The sequence below is a fragment of the Pelodiscus sinensis genome, chromosome 6 (genome assembly GCF_049634645.1).
Source record: "Pelodiscus sinensis isolate JC-2024 chromosome 6, ASM4963464v1, whole genome shotgun sequence".
Classification (NCBI taxonomy): Eukaryota; Metazoa; Chordata; order Testudines; family Trionychidae; genus Pelodiscus; species Pelodiscus sinensis.
The window spans coordinates 67,015,075-67,036,793 of NC_134716.1; the positions used below are offsets into that span (position 1 = coordinate 67,015,075).

Consider the following 21,719-nt stretch of genomic DNA (forward strand, 5'->3'; position numbering starts at 1 on the left):
CACTTCAATTTTTGTTATCTTTCAAAATGAACTCTTTAAGGTAGAGATGATGTGTTCGTGTGTGTGTGTTTGGAAAGTACTTTGTGCATCTTGGGCACTACCACAGTGCAAAAAACAATGACTCGGTGATTGGTAAGGAGGCAGTACTACAGCAATGATAAAAGAGTCTTTACATTATGGCACTGCTCTTCCACAGAGGAAGAAAAAATCATTATTTCTCAACTATTTTAAAGTCTCATCAGTATTTATCACTCTCACAAGACACATTTTCATCTCAAAAACTGCCAAAGCTCTTGCAGTATTTGACTGTTCTAAATATAAATCAGAATAAGTAGTTGTCATACCTTTACATCAGTGCCATCTGTAGGCATGAACTCCTCATAAATGTAGGAGCCTGTTTTTCTCACATTGCTTTCTGGGGAATATACACTGCTCCTGCTGCCAATCTGAAACAGAAATACTTTTCGATTGAAACCACAGACCATCTCTTTAAGACAGATCTTTTCAACTTCTTAAGTATGCACAATCAGAACTCATTTCTATCTTTTCTTCCACAATTTCCTCCTTCCTCTTGGTTTTCTGGATACAAATACATTAAATTATTTAGAGACTTGATTATGAATTCATATCTAATTTAACAGAGATTGAAAATAGCAAAAGTTTCCCAAATGACTCAGTATGTCTATACCAGTGGTTTCCAACCTTTTTACACCCAAGATCACTTTTTAAATGTCAGGGCATGCCAGGATCTACCCCATCCCTTCCCCGAGACCCGACCCCTTTCTTAAGGCCCCACCCTCTCAAACTTTTCGGCGAACTACTAGTTGCTAATGGAAACTCACCATTAATTACACCCGAGCCATTTTGCTAGTGCTGCAGCTGGGGAGAATGGCTCAATTTAAAGTATTAAACAGATTAAGCATTTTAACTTTCTCATGTTAGTTGATCAAACTTCATTTTAAATAAAGTAAAACATGTCCAACACAAAAGGTTTCAATGTTTTCTTTATTTATGACATGGGTGGGGAACCTTTTTTGGATTGGGGGCCACTGACCCAAAGAAAAATCAGTTGGGGACCACACACAAGTGAGAAGCAAAAAAAACTACTTCCCAAACCCTCACCGATGAGGCCCCCACCTGAGACACCTCACACTTCTGGCACTCCAGCCCCCACAGGGTGACGGGAAGGGCCAAGGAGGACTGAGGTTCAAGGCTTCCCATAGGTCAGATTTACTTTTCTGGGATTCCAGAGTTCATGGATTTTGTGGACCCCCTTTGGCTCTGGAGTGAGAACAAAGATGAGAGGCTCAATGTGTGGGACAGGGCTGCCAGCAAGTGGGATAGGGATTCTGGATCTGGGTGGGAGGTGGGGTGCAGGGTCTGGAAGGGAGCTTGGCAGCAAGAGAGGGTGAGGGGCAGAGGTACGAGGGGGACTCTAGGGGCAGGAGTTGGGGCAGTAACATAGAAAAAGGTGAAAGGGTGAGAATGCAGCCAAATAGCAGCTAGTTGGGGAAGGAGGCAAAGAAGTGGAGAGGAAAGGAAAGTGCAGCTTCTGCAAAGTAAAACTGGACCTCCCACATATCTTCTCTCAGCACCAGCCTCGCTCCCTTTAGCCCCGTGATTCCCCCCCCCCCAGCCTGATCCCCTGCATCACCCCATACCCCTCAGTGCAACTTGTGCCCCCTTCCATCCTGCCCCCTGCATCCTCCTTTACCCTACCCTATCCCCCCTCCCCCGTTGCCCCCACATCCCTGTGCCCCCAGCGCACTCACCAGCAGGACAGCAGCCCTGGACTCTCAGCCTCCTGGGAGCAGTGCTGGGGCGAGGAGGGGGAGGGGGCAGAGTCACTTCCCTGTGCAGCCCAGCCCTTTGCCTGCAGGCAGCGGCTCTGGGGCTGGGGCAGGCAGAGCCTGGGCTGCCCAGTGCTGGCTTCAACCGGGCCAAGTGCAGCAGGGCACTGGGAAAGGTGGCTCTCCAACCCCACACAAAGCCCACAGGGAACAGTGCAGGATAGCCCTGTCCCCACCACACCACATGTGCCAGCTGCCCAGCCCCTTCCTGGAGCAGGAGGCAAGAGTGGGGACGCACCACACACCTCTTCCCCACTCCCAGCTGGCAAGATAACAAAGAGGGGCAGCCGCCCAGCCAGCGGCCACATCGTTAGATGGCTGGGTGGCTGCCGCTCTTTGATCCAGCCCAGCTGGAGCATGGCACAGTCTCATGGGCTGCAGCTTTCAGCCTGCCAAGGCTGCACCGTGTTCCAAGTGGGCTGGATCAAAGAGGCATCTGCCTGGCTAGGGCGATCGACCCAGAGGGATGCCATGATCAGATCTACCAGTAGATGACCACAGGTCTAATACTTTAAAATGGTATAATGCTACCTTTGTGATAATATACTGCAGCACAATCAGATTGAAGGCACAGATTCTGAAATTACATAGTCCTACATAGAATCATAGAATACTAGGACTGGACCTCGAGAGGTCATCGAGTCCAGTCCCCTGCCCTCATGGCAAGACCAAATACTGTCTAGACCATCCCTGACAGACATTTATCTAACCTACTCATCAATATCTCCGGAGATGGGGATTCCACAACCTCCCTGGGCAATTTATTCCAGTGTTTGACTACCCTGACAGCTAGGAACTTTTTCCTAATGTCCAACCTAAACCTCCCCTGCTGCAGTTTAAGCCCACTGCTTCTTGTTTTATCCTCAGAGGCCAAGATGAACAAGTTTTCTCCCTCCTCCTTATGACACCCTTTTAGATATCTGAAAACTGCTTTCATGTCCCTCCTCAATCTTCTCTTTTCTAAACTAAACAAACCCAATTCTTTCAGCTTTCTTTCATAGGTCATGTTCTTTAGACCTTTAATCATTCTTGTTGCTCTTCTCTGGATCTTCTCCAATTTCTCCACATCTTTCTTGAAATGCGCTGTCCAGAACTGGACACAATACTCCAACTGAGGTCTAACCAGCGCAGAATAGAGCAGAAGAATGACTTCTCGTGTCTTGCTCACAACACACCTGTTAATGCATCCCAGAATCATGTTTGCTTTTTTTGCAACAGCATCACACTGCTGACTCATTCATATTTAGGCTACACAAAAAGTTCCATTACATCCAATCCCAAGAAATAACTACCATGACCACCCTACGATTATCCCAAGAAATAACTGACCCAACACATGTTGCAGGTCATACGCTCGATTTGATTTTTTGGACTAAGGGTGATAGAGTTCTTGGGATAAGGGATGTGGCTATACTCCCTTTGTCATGGACTGATCACTACCTGGTCAAGTTTAGACTATCTGCTGACCTTCCCCTCCACAGAGGACCAATTAAGATGATCTGCCCTCGGAGGCTGATGGATCTGGAGGGTTTTCTGAGGTCCCTGAGGGATTGTTCAGCCATTATGGCAAATAGTCCTATAGGTACCCTAGTTGATACATGGAACACCGAGGTAGCCCAGGCAGTTCATATGATTGCTCCTAAGTGCCCTCTTCGGACAGTCGAGCCAAGTTTGCTCCCTGGTTTTCTAGGGAGCTGATGGCAGCAAAACAGTCTGTGCAACGGCTAGAACACCGCTGGAGGAGAACTAGAGCTGAGTCTGATAGGCTGCGGATTAGAGCTGAACTGCGAGCTTACTCTGTGGCAGTGCTGACAGCGAAGAAAAGCTGCTACTTCACCCGTATCGCGTCCGCACAATGCCGTCCAGCGGAATTGTTTCGAGTTGTGTGGTGCCTGTTGCAGTGTGGCACTCATGAAGAAATAGAGGAGCCTTTGGCCCCCGGCTGCAATCTGTTTGCAAAGCATTCTGCTAATAAGATCGCCCGCATCTGGTTGGATTTAGCCTCTGGTTGCTGTGTAAGTGGGGCATAGAATGTGTTGAGTGCACCACCCAGTCTTTTTTCTCTGGATCAATTTCAGCTATTGCAGACTGAGGATGTGGACAGGGTGCTTGGAGGAGTGCGACCGACCACGTGCTCACTTGACCTCTGCCCTTCATGGCTTATTAAATCTAGCCAGGAAGGGATAACTGGCTGGGTCCAGGGAATTATGAATGTGTCTTTTAGATCTGGTATGGTTCCTGCTGCCTTGAAAGAGGCAGTGATAAAACCGTTACTCAAGAAGACCTCCCTGGACCCATATGACTTAAATAACTATCGCCCAATTGCTAATATTCCCTTCTTGGGCAAGGTACTCGAGAGGGAGGTTGCGCTGCAACTCCAAACTTTCTTGGAAGAAACAGACTACTTCGATCCATTTCAGTCCGGCTTTAGGTCTGGTTTTGGAACTGAAATAGCCTTAATCGCCCTGGTAGATGATTTACACCAGGAGACAGACAAGGGGAGTGCATCCCTCTTGATTCTCCTAGACCTCTCAGCGGCTTTTGATACTATTGACCATGATATCCTTCTGGGACGCCTGGTGGAGTTGGATATTGGAGGCACTGTTTTGCAATGGTTCCTGTCTTACCTGTCAGGATGCTTTCAGAAGATGGAGCTAGGGGGCTGCTATTCGACCCCGAGGTGATTGTGTTATGGGGTCCCGCAAGGTTCAATCTTGTCCCCTATGCTATTTAATATCTACATGAAGCCACTGGGAGAGGTCATAAGGAGTTTTGGAGGACGGTGCCATCAATATGCAGATGACACCCAACTCTATTTCCCTGTGACATTAGAACCAGGTGTGGCAATGACTGATCTAAATCAGTGTCTGGAGGCAGTGACGGTTTGGATGAAGTCAAATAAGCTGAAGTTGAACCCAGATAAGACTGAGGTCCTGTGGATCAGGGAGCCATCCGTGCGTGAATGTGGCATGGCACCTGTTCTAGATGGGGTTACTCTCCCCCTGAAAGAACAGGTATGCAGCTTGGGTGTCCTCCTGGATCCTTTTTAACATTTGAAAATCAGATTTTGTCGGTGGCCAGGAGTGCCTTTGGGCAACTTCGTTTAATCCGCCAGCTGCGACCCTTACTGAACAAACGTAACTTGGCCACAGTGATCCATGCTCTTGTTGCATCCCGACTGGATTACTATAATGCACTTTATGTAGGGCTGCCTCTAAAGAACCTATGGAAACTTCAACTAGTCCAGAATGTTGCTGCTCGAGTTTTAACCAACACTAGTTATATGGAGCACATTATGCCAGTGCTTCGGCAGCTACACTGGCTTCCAGTATGTTTCCGGGCACAATTTAAGGTTTTAGTTATGACCTATAAAGCCTTAAACGAGTTGAGTCCAGTTTATCTGAAGGACCGTCTTCTCCCATATGAACCTGCCCGGGGATTGAGGTCAGCTGGGGAGGCTTTGCTTCGTGTTCTCCCACTTGTGGAGATCAGATTAACATCTACGTGGTGTTGACAGGAATTTAATGTGATTAGAAATGCACTAAAATCAAAATGGAGACTGTGCTTGAAGGGACAATTCAAAATGGAGTTGTGGTGCATGATGGAATTTTAAAATGGAACCCAAAAGACTGAGAGGCCTTTTGCCGCCAAAACCACCCTTTGTACACGGCACGTGGCTGTGCACACCGCACCAGCTCGCAGCACCATCCTTTGCACTCAGCACTCCAGCTGCCTTCCCGCCCAGGGATGCTTATAAACCCAGACCTCAGGGAAAGTTTGGGTTCTCCATTCTTCTCCCCGCTCTGGTTCGGACAGTTCGTTCGTGTGACATACCAGCAGTCTGCTGTTCTCCAAAGGACCCTGGCGAAGGCCGAGACCTGCTTGGAACAGATCACCATCTGCTGCTCACAGGGTGCTTCAGCACACCACTGTGGTGAAAGCCCAGTGCAGTGGACTCTAGCTACCTGCACCACCGAGCCATCCTCCAGCTGCTCCAATTATTGTGGTGAAGACCCTTAATTGCAGAGCGGAGAACCACTCTGCCTGTCGCACTACTGTCACACCGTCGATGGAATAACACCAAGAACTCCTCAGTGTTCCTGCCCCGAGGCTATCTCAAGCCAAAGGGTCGTAGGTCCTGAGCCTTGGAAGCAGCCAGCTATCATCTAACATTTCCTAGATAGAGTATAATATCTGTCATCCATTTTACTGTACTATCTCCTGTCATTTCAGAGGGTGAGGGGTTGGTTTTACAGTGTTGTGTTGTGTTGTGTTATCTATTCAAGTTTATTGGTTATCTGTGTACTCAATATACTTTTACACTCTCTGGTCTGGCAACACTGGTGGTCCAGCAGGACCACGGATGTTTCTGAAGTCCCAGGAGCCGAGTGGCAGGAGTGCCAGCATCCAGAAGTGGGACTGAGGCCAGAACCGCTACCAACATCTACTCCCTGCACTCGCTTCGCTGCCCTTTATCCCCACCCCCACCCCAAATGGCTGAAGCCTGCCATCAGCAGCCCAATCAGGCAGTCCAGCCAGGGTCCGGTACTGGCAGTAACAGGGCTGGCAGCCCGGCTCAGGCCTGTGGTAGTGGGGGGCTAGAGGCAGAGTAGCCACCTAGGGCAACAGAGCCACCAGCACTGAGGGGCAGCAGGCTAGGGAGACCTCCCCAATCCAGGTTCGGGACCAGACAGGTTCTGAGGGTGCTAGACCAAAGAGGTCCAACCTGTAGTCATTAGAAATAACTTTGTTTTGGTTTTAGTTAAAAGATCCTGGTGAACAGATCCCTGTAATATAGCTTCAGACCCAAACTTTTAGAGTATTTGAGGTGAAAATTCAACCACCTCCAGAGGAGTTTGTGTATGTCCTATCATCAGTTTTAAATCATCACTACATTATGTCACTTGTATTCTTGAAAAGGAGTCCATTCTTATGCACAACAGGATGGTGGCAGAGAAACAGCCTAGTAAATATCCCAGCAGATCTCCTCTATATACGAAAACTCTGTTGAGCATCTGCAGGTAGTCTACAGACCCTTTTTCACCATTTCTGTGGTATAGAGGCCTTAACTCTGTTACAGAATTTGGACTTTTGATTCTTGCTTGTGTAAATTTGCATCTACAAAGATACTTCAGGGTTTGAACAAAAAACAGGACTATGTAGCACTTTAAAGACTAACAAGATGGTTTATTAGGTGATGACCTTTCGTGGGCCAGACCCACTTCCTCAGATCAAATAGTGGAAGAAAATTGTCACAACCGTATATACCAAAGGATACAATTTAAAAAAATGAACATATATGAAAAGGACAAATCAAATTTCAGAACAGAAGGGGGATGGGGGAGGGGGTAAATGTCTGTGAGTTAATGATATTAGAGGTGATAATTGGGGAAGCTATCTTTGTAATGGGTAAGATAATTAATGTCTTTGTTTAAGCTTAGGTGTAAAGTGTCGAATTTAAGCATGAATGACAGTTCAGAGGATTTTCTTTCAAGTGGAGTCTTAAAAAGATCTTTGAAGCAGGATGCAGGTAATCAAGTCGTTGAGACAACGTCCTTTCTGGTTGAAATGGCAAGAAACTGTTTTCTCTTTGTGATCCTGTCTAATATCTGTTTTGTGGGCATTGATTCTTTGGCGAAGTGTCTGAGACATTTGTCCAGTGCACATAGCAGACGGACACTTTCGGCACATGATAGCATAAATTATATTTCTGGATGAGCATAAAGTGCTACATAGTCCTGTTTTTTGTTTCAGCTACACCAGACTAACACGGCTACATTTCTATCACTTCAGAGTTTGACTTTTAAAAAAAGTCGCTATAACAGACCTAAGATTAGAGTTATTAAATACACAATTTATTAAATAATTCAAGTGTGACATTTTCCTCACCTTTCGAAAAAGCCTTTGGCTTCCACCACCAGCAGATGTTGGATAATAAATGTAAACATTGTGGTCCTCGGCACTCACTGGCTTCTCTACAAATGGTTTTTGGAAAACTTCCCCATTCACTTCAACTTGGTCTTCTCCTTCAATCAAACTGCATTCTGAAAAAATGAGCAAAAATAATACGCGGTAAAAGTAAACTTGTACGTTAACAACTGCTCAATTTCCAAAAATTGACTCTTTATTAACATCTTTACTCTTCAGTTTAAGACAAGAAAAATATGGGCAAATCATGCATTTAATTTAATCACCCATTTACGTTTTTATTACTGATGTTTGGAGCGGTTATTTAAGGAAGGAAGAAATTTTCTATTAGTATGCAGCAATCAGCTGGTCTATATCTGTCACAGAACAGAAGCTTGGATAGCCTAATATCACTATGAAGTTATTTGCATATTTAACTTTTGTCCAATTAGCTCAAAAGCAACTTCTTTATTGTAAGTCTGTTGAACTTTTAACACACTATTTACGTAAGCTCCTTGGTACCAATTCATCTCTAGCTCTCTCCATAATAATAGCCCTCAGCCAGCTCAAAATGCTAGCTCCTCTTACGGTCTCCCAGGATCCTGTGCCTTCTGTGGTCTCATTATGTGGGGCAAAGGGAGACCAACCAGCAAGACTTAGTAAAGTGATTCGAGATAGGGCTGCTTTTAGAGTACATGGAAATTCCAAAAACGGTCAGAAGCGCCCTCCTAACAGAGCAACAAACTACATTTTGTAGGAAACGTATGCTGTAAGCATCTGCTTCACCCAATCTTCTTCTCCCTTGCAATGAGCAGGAAGTCACAGATTGAATCAAAGAAAAGGGACACAGAAGTAGGTGCAGGCAAGCAAAAGGTTCAGCAAGTTAAAAGTTACCATTCAAAGTCTTTAATAAAATACTCCAGGTTAGGAAAATCTATTACCTTTGGGATTGTTTGGATCACGGTTGAGAATTGCGTAACGAGGAAGTAAAATGCCTTCAGCTTTGAGGATGCTATACACCTCTCTCCTAAAGGAAGAGCACAAAAGTTTAGTCACTTGTTTGGATTTATCCAGCCTACGTTTACATTTTACAGTTCATGAAACTCAGTGTTTATTTTATACAATCGTAACTATTATGTTATTCTGTTCAACTATGCAGTGCTTGAAGGGATGTCTATTCAGACAGTGGCACTTCACACAAACATCACTGAACCAGTGCAAATTGCTTGTCACAAGACTGGACAGCAAAGTATGGATAGACTTGCTCCATGAAACAATTCCAAAGATGCTGAAATGCTTGGGAACTCTTATCACATCAACTGGTGCATGCCTGAAATTGTAAATATTTTTAATTTACAGAAGGCTCCAGTATTTGTATACTTTATTACCTTATTAATCTTTGCTTTTCACGATGCAGGGGGGAAATGGGGATGGGGTTAGAGAATATCTTCAATTGGATCAATTTCTGTTGGTGGAAGACGGGTTTTAGATCTACACAGAGCTCTTCTTTAGCTCATGATGCAGAGGGAAGAAAGTTGATGATGTGTACTTAGAACACCAACATCTGAACAGGCTTCTGTTTTACATACATTTTGTAGCTAAAAACTTGTCAAATAAGCCACATGAATTCTACAATCAAATAATACTGTATGCATATGTAATAAATAGAACATGAACTGTAACAAATCTGATATTTTGGGACATAACTAATTCCTCTGGGTATCTCAGCGAGATTCATCTATTTAGCAGAAACCCAACTAAGCCTATCTTTGCTTCACAACCATTGTCATGTTGTACAATGACTATCTTCGGCCTCTACCATTGCCAATATTATTCAATGTTTGTCATTAAACATCTTGTGCAGCCACAAAGTGAAATGCTCATGAAATAGTACTTTGAGATTGAATGCAACTACAAACGTCTCCACAGAACAAAGTTGACAGTTTAAAAAAAAATCACTCAATTTAATTTAAAAACCTATCAGTATCTCACTGCTTAACAGAAGGACATAAAAAACATATCTAAACAAGTAATCCTAAATTATCAATTTCAACTTCAGTATACCCACTATATGCTAAATTTCCAAACAGAGAAAGGCACAGCTCTTATGATTCTAGATTTACTTTCAGACTGTAAACAATTTGAGGCAGGAATTTTAGTTTATTATGTGTTTGTACAGTACTTGGCATTAAGGGTCCCTGACATAGACCGGCATTTGAGAGATACTAAACAGAAAGCTATAAATAATTTTCAAGTATTGATCAAAACAGTGGAGTCCAATACTAGAATAAGATAGACTAGTTAGACCTATTTATTATTTACTAGTCATTTGTTTTTTAATTTACTGTCTTCTACACGTGTGTGCATATCTATACCTATATATTTTAGTGTATGCCTGTCTGAGTCCATTTATTCAAGAACTGCTCCAAAATGGTAAGAGCTAGGGCCACCAAATTTGGAATACAGCATCCTTTTTTCCCAAATTAAGGTAACAGTTTGATCGTGCAAGACAACTGGAAGCCCCAGGAAAAGAACAGTTTTCCATAACTTGTAAAGGAAGGAAGGGGGCTGCTGTTCTGAGGGACTCTATATATTTTCTTGTGCCCCCCCCCCCCATCTCTAATGCCCTGTCTTGAAGTACCCAGACAAGGTGGGGAAAGTTCATTAGTATATATATATATATATATATATATATATATATATATATACCCACACCCCGTAGCACACAATGTTTTTGAGATACTATCGCCATTTTTATTTACTAGACTATTGTAGCATGATGTATACATTGATGTTATTGTGATGACAACCCCAAGATATAACATACTACCAGTATTTCAGTCTTAAACATTTATTTTATTTGTTGATTTTCAGTAAAATAGAGCTGAAGTGACTTGTGATTTTATTACTTACCTGTCTTGTATGTGATACTGCATATTCAAGTCATTGATTACAAACGGATTCCTGAGTTTTGCATAGGCAACTGCTTTGTCCAGCGGAAACCCTAAACAAGGTTTATTAAGGAATATATATTAACTTTCTAGTATTGTGTAAGTATATGGTTAATAAAACCCTTTAATAACCCTTTAATTTCAGTATTAGACACATGACAACCTGAATAGAGGATTTTTAATTTTTGTTTTATTCAGTATGATCCACAGCTGAATTGACCAAAAACACAAAAGCCAGAATAGCCCATTAGCCAGGTAAAACAAGCAAAACTCTTTTCCTCTGGCACACTGCCCTTTAGTTCCAACCATTTGAAAACTATGTTCTACATTTTCAGGCATTGCATAGTTTAATATTTTGCCAGTATACAGACACGTGAGGTAGAGAGATGTTGCTCTCTAGAATTAAAGTTGCTTATGGAACAAGATTCCTCAAGAGATGAAATATTTCTTTAAGTGAGAATGGGCCTGTGCTTACTGGGTTGAGGTGAACACATATATTTGATAGCTTCATAAGTAAATGCTATTTATCAGTCTGCAAATAGATTTCAAGTGTCACATCCAGACTAGATGATTCCAAATTTTAAAACTTGTAATATATGAAATATTAAAAACTGGATTAAAATATTACAATTGTGATTTTTTCCCCAAAGGCCCAAACCAAAAAGCTCCTAGAAACTATTTTGTAATTCTCCTAAATATTCAATTAAAAGAAATAAAAAGAGAGTCTAAAATGAAGTGAGAGGTTCATTGTACCACTCAAACTTTACCTTTAGAATGAAAAGAAATGAGACAGTCACATAAAGGCCAGTTTTCTACAGATTCATTCAAAATGACATCCTCTTCAAATATTACCACAGTGATGTACTTAAACATAGAGAGGCGTTCCAGAATTTCATTCATTGGTTTGGACTTGGACTTCTTTGCCATTGAACATATTCCAACCACAATCTGCCTTTCTGGTGGCTAACACAAAAAAATAAAGTTATTAAGAGTATTGGGTTTTTGTTTGTTTGTGGAGGTAAGGAGAGTGGTTAAGTATTCCCAGTATATAATAAGTGCTTTCCTAGCCGATGAACAGGGACATTATATTCCAATCCAACATTTGTAGATCACACTTTTAAATTATTATCTAGTAATTTGCAATATTAGGTAGTCACAAAAAAAGTCTGACAATCTGCCTTACTATTTCCACAAACAGAATCACCTGACAACTTGTCAGCAATCCCAGAGTATGCTTTCTCTCAGATTTGTGCCTCAGAAGTAAAAAACTCAGCTGTGAATGTCAAAACAATGAGATTATGCAAAAGAATTCCTTGAAAATTAAAGTAAACAATTTAGACATACCTAGAAGCACGGAACATCCTTTTATACACAATATTACTATAAGTAAATGAGGATTATTTTAACAAATTAGAGAAAAATCTCTAGATTTTCCTATTTACTTTCTTAATTTCAAAACACTTTCTATATACAGGCAGTCCCCGGGTTACGTACAAGATAGGGACTGTAGGTTTGTTCTTAAGTTGAATTTGTATGTAAGTCGGAACTGGTACATATTGTAGGGGAAACTCTAGCCAAACATTTCTCCAGAGCTCAGTTTTATTCTCCCACACCTCACTTCCCTCAGTCTTTTTTTCTCAAGCTGAGGTGTCTGCTGAGAAAAGCCGCTCCGCGTCTCTCTGGTCTGCTGGAGGGGGGCGCTAGCTTCACGTTTCCCTGGTCTGCTGGGGGGAAGCAGCTAGTGCAGGGTTGCCTCACCCCGTTTGTAAGTAGGGATCTGATGTAAGTCGGATCCATATAACCCGGGGACTGCCTGTAGTCAATTACACTCTCTAGCTTTATACTGATTTCTCCTTTGAGTGGGTCTTTCAAACAGCAAAAGAAGAAAGCAATTTTTTATTGAAGATGTATAGTGTACATCTTTTTCCTCAATGAACACCATAAAATATATTTAAAGACAATTCAGTCCAATTTATCAATACTATTGGATGCTTAGTTTGTATTTCCTAATGGATTTTAACTCTGCAGTCTTATGAGGCACTAATAGTTTCTTGCACTTAGCTTATAAGCAAACATGCTTACAATCAATGGAAACAAAATAGTGACCACTTCCTGGAGAAGTCAGAAGCTGTGCATCTGCTAGTATAGTTCTGAAGCAAAGGCTGATCTATGAGCTGTAGTTTTAAAGAGTTACAGCAAAGTGATTTAGATGGACTGCAAAGTAAGAGCTGCTTTATCAGTCAAGCTAAGATGTTAGCAACTGTATCAACTATAAAACTCCAAGCGTAGAACCTTCTGGAAAACCATCTATTGTATACTTTAAATAATCCATCCTTTTTTAAAAAACCTACTTCCTTGTGTGAGTTTCTAGAGACCAGGTTAAAAAACAGGAGAGTGGAAAAGTAGCAATTACTGGAAAATGAGACATAGCTGAGAGAATGAAACAAATCTTATTACCCTACTATGATCATCACAAGTGACCAAGAATCACCTAAATATTAATTTTAGATTGATGTTTTAGAATGAAGTATAGTATAGAAAACTGCATCCATGTGAACTCAGAAGCAAAACACAAGGAAAAAATATATTCAGAGTATTTTAAAACAGTTATTGATGTGACTGTCTTCAGATAATATGACATCATATTAAAGTTGAATCAAGGACCATAATCGGTGATGTTCTAAATTAAAATATTTTCTATACATGTATTTTTCTATGGGTATGTACCTCTAACAAATATAGTTAAGACCCCATATTTTTAAGTAATCTGAATAGGCACACATATACTTCACAGCTGAAGAGTTAATAAGAGTCCTGAAGCAGCAACAGAAAATACCTACAACTATGCTAGTTGATATACGTATTCCAAGACCATAAAGTCATGTTCATTTTTATTGATGAATATTTCTACATGCTGCACAAAGGACTCACTTCTGCAAGATGCTGAGCTGCCTGGTTCCAACTGACCACAGTACTTAAGCACATGCTTTTGAATTTAGTAGACCACTCATAAGTTTGTGCTCAAATATTTTGCTGGACTGAGTCTAATGCATTCAGCAACTGATAGATTCAAACTCCAAATCCATAATATAATCACAGTATCGGTACATTTTGAGAATATTTCTCAGCCTTTAATATTTCAAGTAAGTTATGTCATTAACTATAACTTAAAAATAGATACTTTCCTACAGTACTTACAGAATCATACTCTTCATCCTCCTCTTCTGCATGATCATAGAAATGATCGAATTCAGCTGATCTGGATGAATCCAATAATTCATCTCCATCTTCACCACCCACAAAGAATCTAGGAGGGTCACTCTCTGTTGCACTAACCGACATCATTACAAGCACTAAATGGATCTATGCTGAAACTGTAGCCACTCCAATAACTGATATCCAGTACATATTCTCAGTAGCTAGGAAACATACAAATCCATTGCAGTTTGTCACTTCTTGCAGTCACATGTTACTTTGACAAAGTCAGCTGCCAAACACACTTTAACTTATCAGTTCATTGAGTTGTTGCTCCAAAAGAAACCAAACACCACAGCCTATGGTTTCCCTGAGATGTGGCAATCTTTTATCCTAAAGAAAAGAAAAAACAATTGATGGAAAAAAATTGTACGGAACCATTTCTTAGATCACAATTTTCAAATGTATTACCTGGCACAAAAATATACAAACAGTCAAGGAAAAGTGCCAAAATAATTTAAAATCCCAAGACAGACTAAAAAGTAGCCTTAAAGAAATGTCTCTCTTTGAAGAACAAGTGTGACTTAGTCTCAGAAATAACCTTTATCTCTATACAACATCAATCATGAAAGAAAGAAAAACAATAATCAAAAGAAGATTGGCAGGGGTGACTGAGAAAGATGGAGTGCAGAGAATATTTTCTCCACCTTTGTTAGTACAATTCTCTTTAAAAATTCAGAAATTTAACTCCCATTTTTTACTTCCACTAGTTCTACATCATTAGTTGTATAATGTGTTCAGAAAAAGACAAAAAGAAAGACATTTGACAATAATGCCAGCCAAAATTTAATTAAAGGAACCACCATGATTAGATATTTTAAAGCCAGCTAGGTGTCTTGCAGAACATATCTTCAAATAAAATTCAACAGTAATAGAGAAACAAACAGCAACATTACTAACAGTGTAATTTTTTCCAGGCTATTTAAGAAAAAAAGATTGCAAAATGAATACTACTTCTACACTAAAGAGATAATACAAAGTTAAATATTTACAGTGACTTTAATTTCAGTAACAAAATGGTTTATAAATATAATTATAAAAATTCAATGCTTTTATGAAGTAGACAAATATGCCAATTTAAACTGAAATCCAAACTGCAGCAAAGTAACTTTGTCAAGACAGTTGAACAGTAAATAAAATCAAAGACCCCTAATGATCAATCCCCCTGTTTTAATCTGCAGCTTTTGGGATCCATACAGACAACACATAGAATCACAACTACTGTAAAATAAGCAACTGTTCTTTTTCCAAGCCTTTACATAGCCTCCATAAATGGAATCAATCAGTTTTACATTACTAGGAAGAAGGTCCTCAGAGTCTTAACTACAGCTAACTAAGAACTGCTTGCATCACCAGATCCAGGATATAACATTTGATAAAGATGTGGGCTGAGACCCAAATGGCTGCTCTGCATATCTCAGATCAAAATGCCTACAATATTTGTGTAAAAGGCAGTCTTGGCTGTAGTTTAATGGATGATAGTTCTTGATGGAATAGTTATATCTGCCAATTGGTGATAGATTCTAATGCACTGAGCTGAACAATAATCTCTGGGATAAAGTGGTCTGACCCTTCGCACTCTTCCCCAATGCCATAAACAAGGTGATTAAGGAATCTATTAAGGAATCCATTTGCAAACATCTAGAAGATAATGAGGCGATAACTAACAATCAGCATGGATTTGTAAAGAACAAATCATAAAAAAACCAATCTGATAGTTTTCCTTAAAAGGATAACAAGATTTATGGATGAGGGGGAAAGTGATAGATGTTGTATGTCTAGACTAGGGTCAGCAGCCTTTTCAAACCGAAGACCAAACTGCATCAAAATTCAAAACAAGTGGTCAACAAAGTGGCACAAGAATGCCCATTTGTATGACTGAAAATATACAACTTAATATTATTGATAGTTGACATGATTAATAATAGGGATGTTAAATTTAGATTAATTGGCTTATCAAATAGTCAATGCAATCGGCTAATCGATTAGTCGCCTTTGAAATGTAGCAACAGCCCCAGGGTCAAATCCAGCTTCATGCATGCATTCAAGCTGTCTTCTGTCAATATTACGGCATTGGCTGGGAACGTGGGAGTGCAGGAGTCTTGGTTGGGACGTATGAAAGGCTCAGGAGAGGGAATTTGAGTGAATGGTGGACTCAGGACACAAGGTTAGGGTTTGTGGGATGCAGGAGTCTGGGAATGTGGGGGTATGACGGGCTCAGGGTAGAGGGTTCAGGTGTATGATGGGCTCAAGAAAAGAGTGGAGTGTGTGGGAGTGCAAGAGCATTATGGCAAGAGATCGGGGATGTGGGGGTGCATTGGGGATGTGGGATTGAGAGGAGGGCAGAGGGTTCATGTGTATGATGAGGTCAGGGTTGATGTATGTGGGGGCGCAGGAGTGCTATGATGCTGCAGCTATATGGGGGCTGGGCCCCAATTGGGGGCTTGTTGGCCAGGCTTCATTTTTAAATAAAGTAAAATATGTCCAATACAAAGTTTCGACATTGTCTTTATTTATGGCAGGAGTGGGGAACCTTTTTTGGGTCGGGGCCACTGAACCATAGAAAAATCAGTTCAGGACCACACGAGAAGCAAAACACACACACACACACACACACACACACACACACACCCCCTCCAAACCCCCTCAACCCTCACTGATGTGGCTCCCAACTGAAACACCTCACTCTCCCGGTGTTCTGGCCCCATGGTGGGGGGAGGGACAGGGAGGACTGAGGTTCAAGGCCTCAGGCCAGATTTATTCTTCTGGGGTTCCAGGGTTAATGGATTTTGTTGGCTCCCTAGGCTCTGGGGTGGGGCCAAAAATGAGGGGTTAAGTGTGCCAGGACAGGGCTGCCAGTGAATGGGAAAGCGATGGGAGTGCAGTATCTGGACAGAAGGTGGGGGTTGGAGGGGGTAAGGGTGGGAGGTAGGCTGAGTCTGGGTTTGAGAGGGGACACTTGTCATGCCACATCACAGGCAGTGTGTAACATGGCCTCCCGCTGCTCCCATTAGCTGGGAGAAAGGCTCCAGGAATGATTTGCAGGGGAACTCTCCAGGAATTGTGCCGGGGGGAGGGGGGGAGAGAAAATAGCAGCACACACAAGGCCATTTTTGGCTTCGCGGGAAGACCTAGGGGTGCTGAGTTGGGGCTCTAGAAGGGCCCTATTTGGAGCCCCAGTGAGCCATATTTGGCTTGCAAACCCTCTACTCCCATCCCCCCAGAGCCTTGCTAGAGAGGGGGGCCTGCTAGAACTAGCGCTGGCCCCAAGATAAATTGAGTTTGAGACCTCTGCTACAGAGTTTTCCTTCAGTTCTTCCTCAGTCAAATTTAGTAGGAAAAAAAAGTATATGTCTCCAGTGAACAGGAACCAAAGCAGAGCGTGCAATTGTATGTAGCAACTAACAGACCTATCCAACGTCTGAAGACTGTAAAAGAAAAATTTTATTTGTTATTTTCAGCTCATTTCAGCTTCAAAATTCCAAGCAGGAGAGAAGAATAGAACAGCATCAGTGGCTAGTATGTTATATGAATATCCTTAATAAGTTGTCAAAAGCTACACCCAGAATGCATACTATTCACTGGAACAAATACACTGTTATCAAGAACTAAGTGTTTGAAATATTTGACACTTCCTATCAAATATGTTCTATGAAGAAAGCCTGCTTCATAGAGTAATGAAGAATGTACACAAAGCATATCAGGTTCATAGTACAGTAGCTTACTGATAGCACAAATAAAACAAGGGCACACAAACTGACAAAACCCAGCTATTGATTGTGCTGAGCTATTTGTCAGTATTTAAAGGCATTCAGCAATATACAACTAGTAGTTTGCCTTTGGAACTTTCTGTACTTCTCTATTCAGAAAGACAATGACAAGAATTGTTTGCTTAAATCATTTGTTTCCAAGAGCTTCTTAAAACCCTAAATATAAAAAACAAATATTTTCCTTACCACCTCCTTCTTCTTACTTGTGGCTCACAAGGATTTATTCCCCACTGCTATGAATGGAGTTTTATTTGACTAAAAATTCTGATTTTGCAACATAGTTGATGATGTAACAAAAGAATAGAGATAAGGTTTGTGAGGTTACTGCTGATGTGGAGCCAAAGAATGGAGCAGAGCAGCATAATATGTAGAGATTGGACAAGTCATAACTTTGTCCTCAAGAAAAATATACTCCACAGAAAAGCTTCAACTAGAAGAGCCCAGGATAAGGCTCCCAAGTTTAAAATACTAAGAGTATTTTAAGTGCCAGAATTGCAGATGCAGAACTTCTTACTACAAGGGATAAAACCCAAGTCAGACTATATGTCCAGATTGAAAAGCACAAATTACATCTTTAACCGTTAATAAAGCATCTTCTGAAGCCCAACATAATCAGAAAAAAATTGCAAGGGGAGAGAGGAAGACAAGATGGAAAGAAGGACAAAACGGAACAAAAATGGTTATGAAAATATTGCCATCTAGGGTACATTCAGTTCTTCATTTATTATACAGTGTCATCTCTCTTACATGGCAATAAGACACATTAGAAACAAGAAATATCAGGGCAACTGGTGCCTCCAGGGAAAGGGATGCAGGGAGGGTCATCATGAAGGACAGGGAGGGGGCATGTAGAGACACCAAATTTTGGCAGGGACACTACAGGACCGTGCATGTCTCGAGTGCTCTCAAGAGTCACCTATGAGGAAGAAGGTGTTTATTATCCTCTAGCTTACCCCAATTTTAAGAACAGACCTGAGGTTAATATAACTGATTCATTTACAGCAATTAAATACTGACTGTGCCACTTCAATATTAATCTTCCTATAAAAACATTACAAAACATGTTTAACACATTACAAAAGTTTGAGATGCGACCAATATCTGCCACACATTAATGACATGGGATGTATATTTTAAAACAATTAAAATATGCTTATCCTACTATCAAGTCCTGCCTCCACCCCCAACAAGCAAACTTCTGATTTTAGGCATTTCAGACATGCAGTTTTCATACAAAAAGGAGATTTCAATATAGAATTAGTTAACTTAGTAAAATTTATTACAACATAGAAAAATGAATAAAATGAGATTAATCTAGTAGATGAGGTCCAATAACTATTAAAAAGTGACAGAAATTTCATAAAAGAAAAATAAGACCAGCCAAGAAATCAGACGCAGATTTGAAAATGCATTCCCATCTTCCATAGACAGTAGAGCTTGTTTCCAAAAGTCCCTGGGTCATAATCAAATTGCTAACTATCTAGTAAAGCCTGTGTAGTTTCTTTGACATCAGACTTATAAGAAAACTGTTGCTGCATTAAATTATGTAACAATCCACACTGAGCTGTTGATTATTGCTCAACATTGAGAAACACACCATAACAGAGGAAAATAATATATTAGGAGACGGCTATGCAGAATTCACCCCTTTCATTCTTTAAAGCCATTATTTCCATTCTTTTGGAAACAAGGGTCTACACTGGACACAGATTGTGAATACTTTGATTTCTCCAAACTGTTCCGTTTATAGGAGCATTACAACTATTACTATTAAAAAGGCAACTGGTGGCTCCCACTACAGTTAACTTTTTTCTTAAAATATTAATTTTTGAATTGAAGTTTTCCATGGTTGATTTCTTCCCTGTGGTAGCATTTTGGAAGCTTTAAGTAAAATCCTTTCAGTGATTTAGGAAGAACCTGAGTAAATAAATATGAAATACAAATAGTTTATTCTGTGTTTGTAAAAGAAATTGGATAAATATTTGGACAATGTTATAATTGCACGCTGAAAAGAAATAGCTAACTTGAGAAATGCAGAAGTTAAAGTTCTATTAGAAACTATGGTTCTACTAAGGGTTCTACCATATTAAGTGCTGCACAAACACAGGAAGACAATTTTGGAGACAAAGACTTTCAAATTAGATTTTGTCTTGCTTAAAAATGTGTAAAATGAAGGAAGGGGAAGACAAGAATAATAGAAAGAAGATTACACTGTTACACAACCTGATAGTTCAAAAATTCTTAAATGCCTCTGTAATCTTTTATAAATGAACATCAGTTATCCCCATCTGTGGCTCAAACTAGACATCAGTATTTAGCTGATTAATTATAGGTGCCATAGCAAAAGTGGATGTTGAGGAAAAATGCAAAGTAATCGTATAAGTTAGCTCAAGGGAAGCATTCCAAGATTTTCCTCCAGCCTGCCGTGACCCTCTAGGCTAGTGCCAGAAAAAAATGTCTTGCGGCACAGCAGGCTGCCTGCCGCAACCCCACCCATGCTATTTCCGAAAGCACCATGGCCAGAAGCCACTGGCAAGCGTGTATCTGCACAACCTTTAAGGGGAGAGGGACAGCAGATCAATACGTCCTGTCCCCGCCCCCAGCACCATCCTCACAGCTCCAATTGTCCAGAAACATTGTCTGGAAACATCCGTTGTCCAGAACAATTTTAGTTAGATAGATGTCTATTTTTCATGGGTGTGACCTAGTTTCCTGTGGTCCCATAAAGTCTGTTTATAGCTAATAGTCTAGCTCTCAGTATTCTGTGCTGTTAATTAGCCCTAATCTACTCCTAAATGTCCTCTAACAGCCCAGTAAGCAGTGAAAGTGTTGGTAAAGCTGCTAGACAATACTAACCTCCCATGGTCCGGAATATTCTGGTTCGGAACTGGTCAGATCCCAAGGATGCTGGACTAGAGAGGTTCAACCTGTATCTTAAAAATTCTATGATCATGAATAGAGATGTAAGAAACTAGTTGACTAGTGACTCAATTAGTTGCTCCCCCACCTCTCCTCGTTGCTGCCTCTATCGCAGAGAGGCAGCAAGGTGGGGAGCAGGATCCAGTGCGGGGGGAGCCAACTTAGAAGCCGGTTCACTCCAGCACCATCTCTGTAGGGAGAAGGGGCATGGGTACAGTGAGGAACTGGCAGCATTTCCGCCTCGAAATGTAACAAAAGCCCTGCTCTTGCTACATTTCGAAAAGCAGAAGCACTTCGGGTACCTCAAACAGCCTACCGGCCCCATGCTCCCTGCTTTTGAAATGTACAAGAGCCCTGAGAGAGCTCTTGTACATGTCAAAAGCAAAGTGCTGCTGGGAACACAGGGCCAGCGGGGGACTGTTTGAGTCCCCCACACTCTCAGCAGTGCTTTGTTTTTGACATGTACAAGAGCCTTCCCGGAGCTTTGTACATTTCAAAAGGAGGGAGCATAGCATAGCGCCAGCAGAGAACTGCTTGAGCCACCTGCTGGCTGGATTCCCCACAGCGCTTTTGCCTTTGAAATCTACCATGAGCCAGCAGGGCTCTTGCTACATTTCAAAGGCAAAGGAGCCCTTATTGACTAACTGAATAACCAATGCAATTTACATGTAACATCTGTAGCCGTGAAGTTGATCAAAATGGAGCATGAATTTGGTAGGGCCCTACTCATCTAAAACCAGAATTACTTAGCAGCAGAGACCAAAACCAAACAGAAAAACATAGTGCTAAATGTTAAACGTAAACTACTAACAATTAAAAGGAAAGTTTAAAAAAAAACTTGACAAGATAAGGAAACATCTCAATTTAAATGCAACAAGCAGTATTTTTCTTCTGGATAGTAAAGTTTCAAAGCTGCATTAATTTAAATCAAACAAGCACAGAAACAGTTTCCTTACTTTATCAATTTTTTTAAACTTTCCCTTTAATTTTTGAAATGACCATAAAATTTTGTTCAGTTACAAACAATTCAGAGTTACAAATTACCTCCATTCCTGAGGTAATTTGTA

The 21,719-nt window shown here is 41.1% G+C and overlaps 1 protein-coding gene across 15 annotated transcripts in view; it reads right to left on the reverse strand.

The window, feature by feature from the left end:
- Positions 1–21,719, reverse strand: part of PPIP5K2 (diphosphoinositol pentakisphosphate kinase 2) — an 87,182-nt gene that overhangs the window by 60,813 nt on the left and 4,650 nt on the right. For all 15 annotated transcript variants that reach the window (XM_075932058.1, XM_075932056.1, XM_025181268.2 and 12 more), the window contains exons 2-7: positions 13,907–14,296; positions 11,476–11,671; positions 10,671–10,761; positions 8,699–8,784; positions 7,740–7,894; positions 345–446 (exon numbers count right to left, since the gene is read on the reverse strand). In XM_075932058.1, coding sequence (XP_075788173.1) covers positions 345–446; positions 7,740–7,894; positions 8,699–8,784; positions 10,671–10,761; positions 11,476–11,671; positions 13,907–14,053 — 777 coding nt within the window. In that variant the 5' untranslated portion in view covers positions 14,054–14,296. The remainder of the gene's footprint in view (positions 1–344; positions 447–7,739; positions 7,895–8,698; positions 8,785–10,670; positions 10,762–11,475; positions 11,672–13,906; positions 14,297–21,719) is intronic.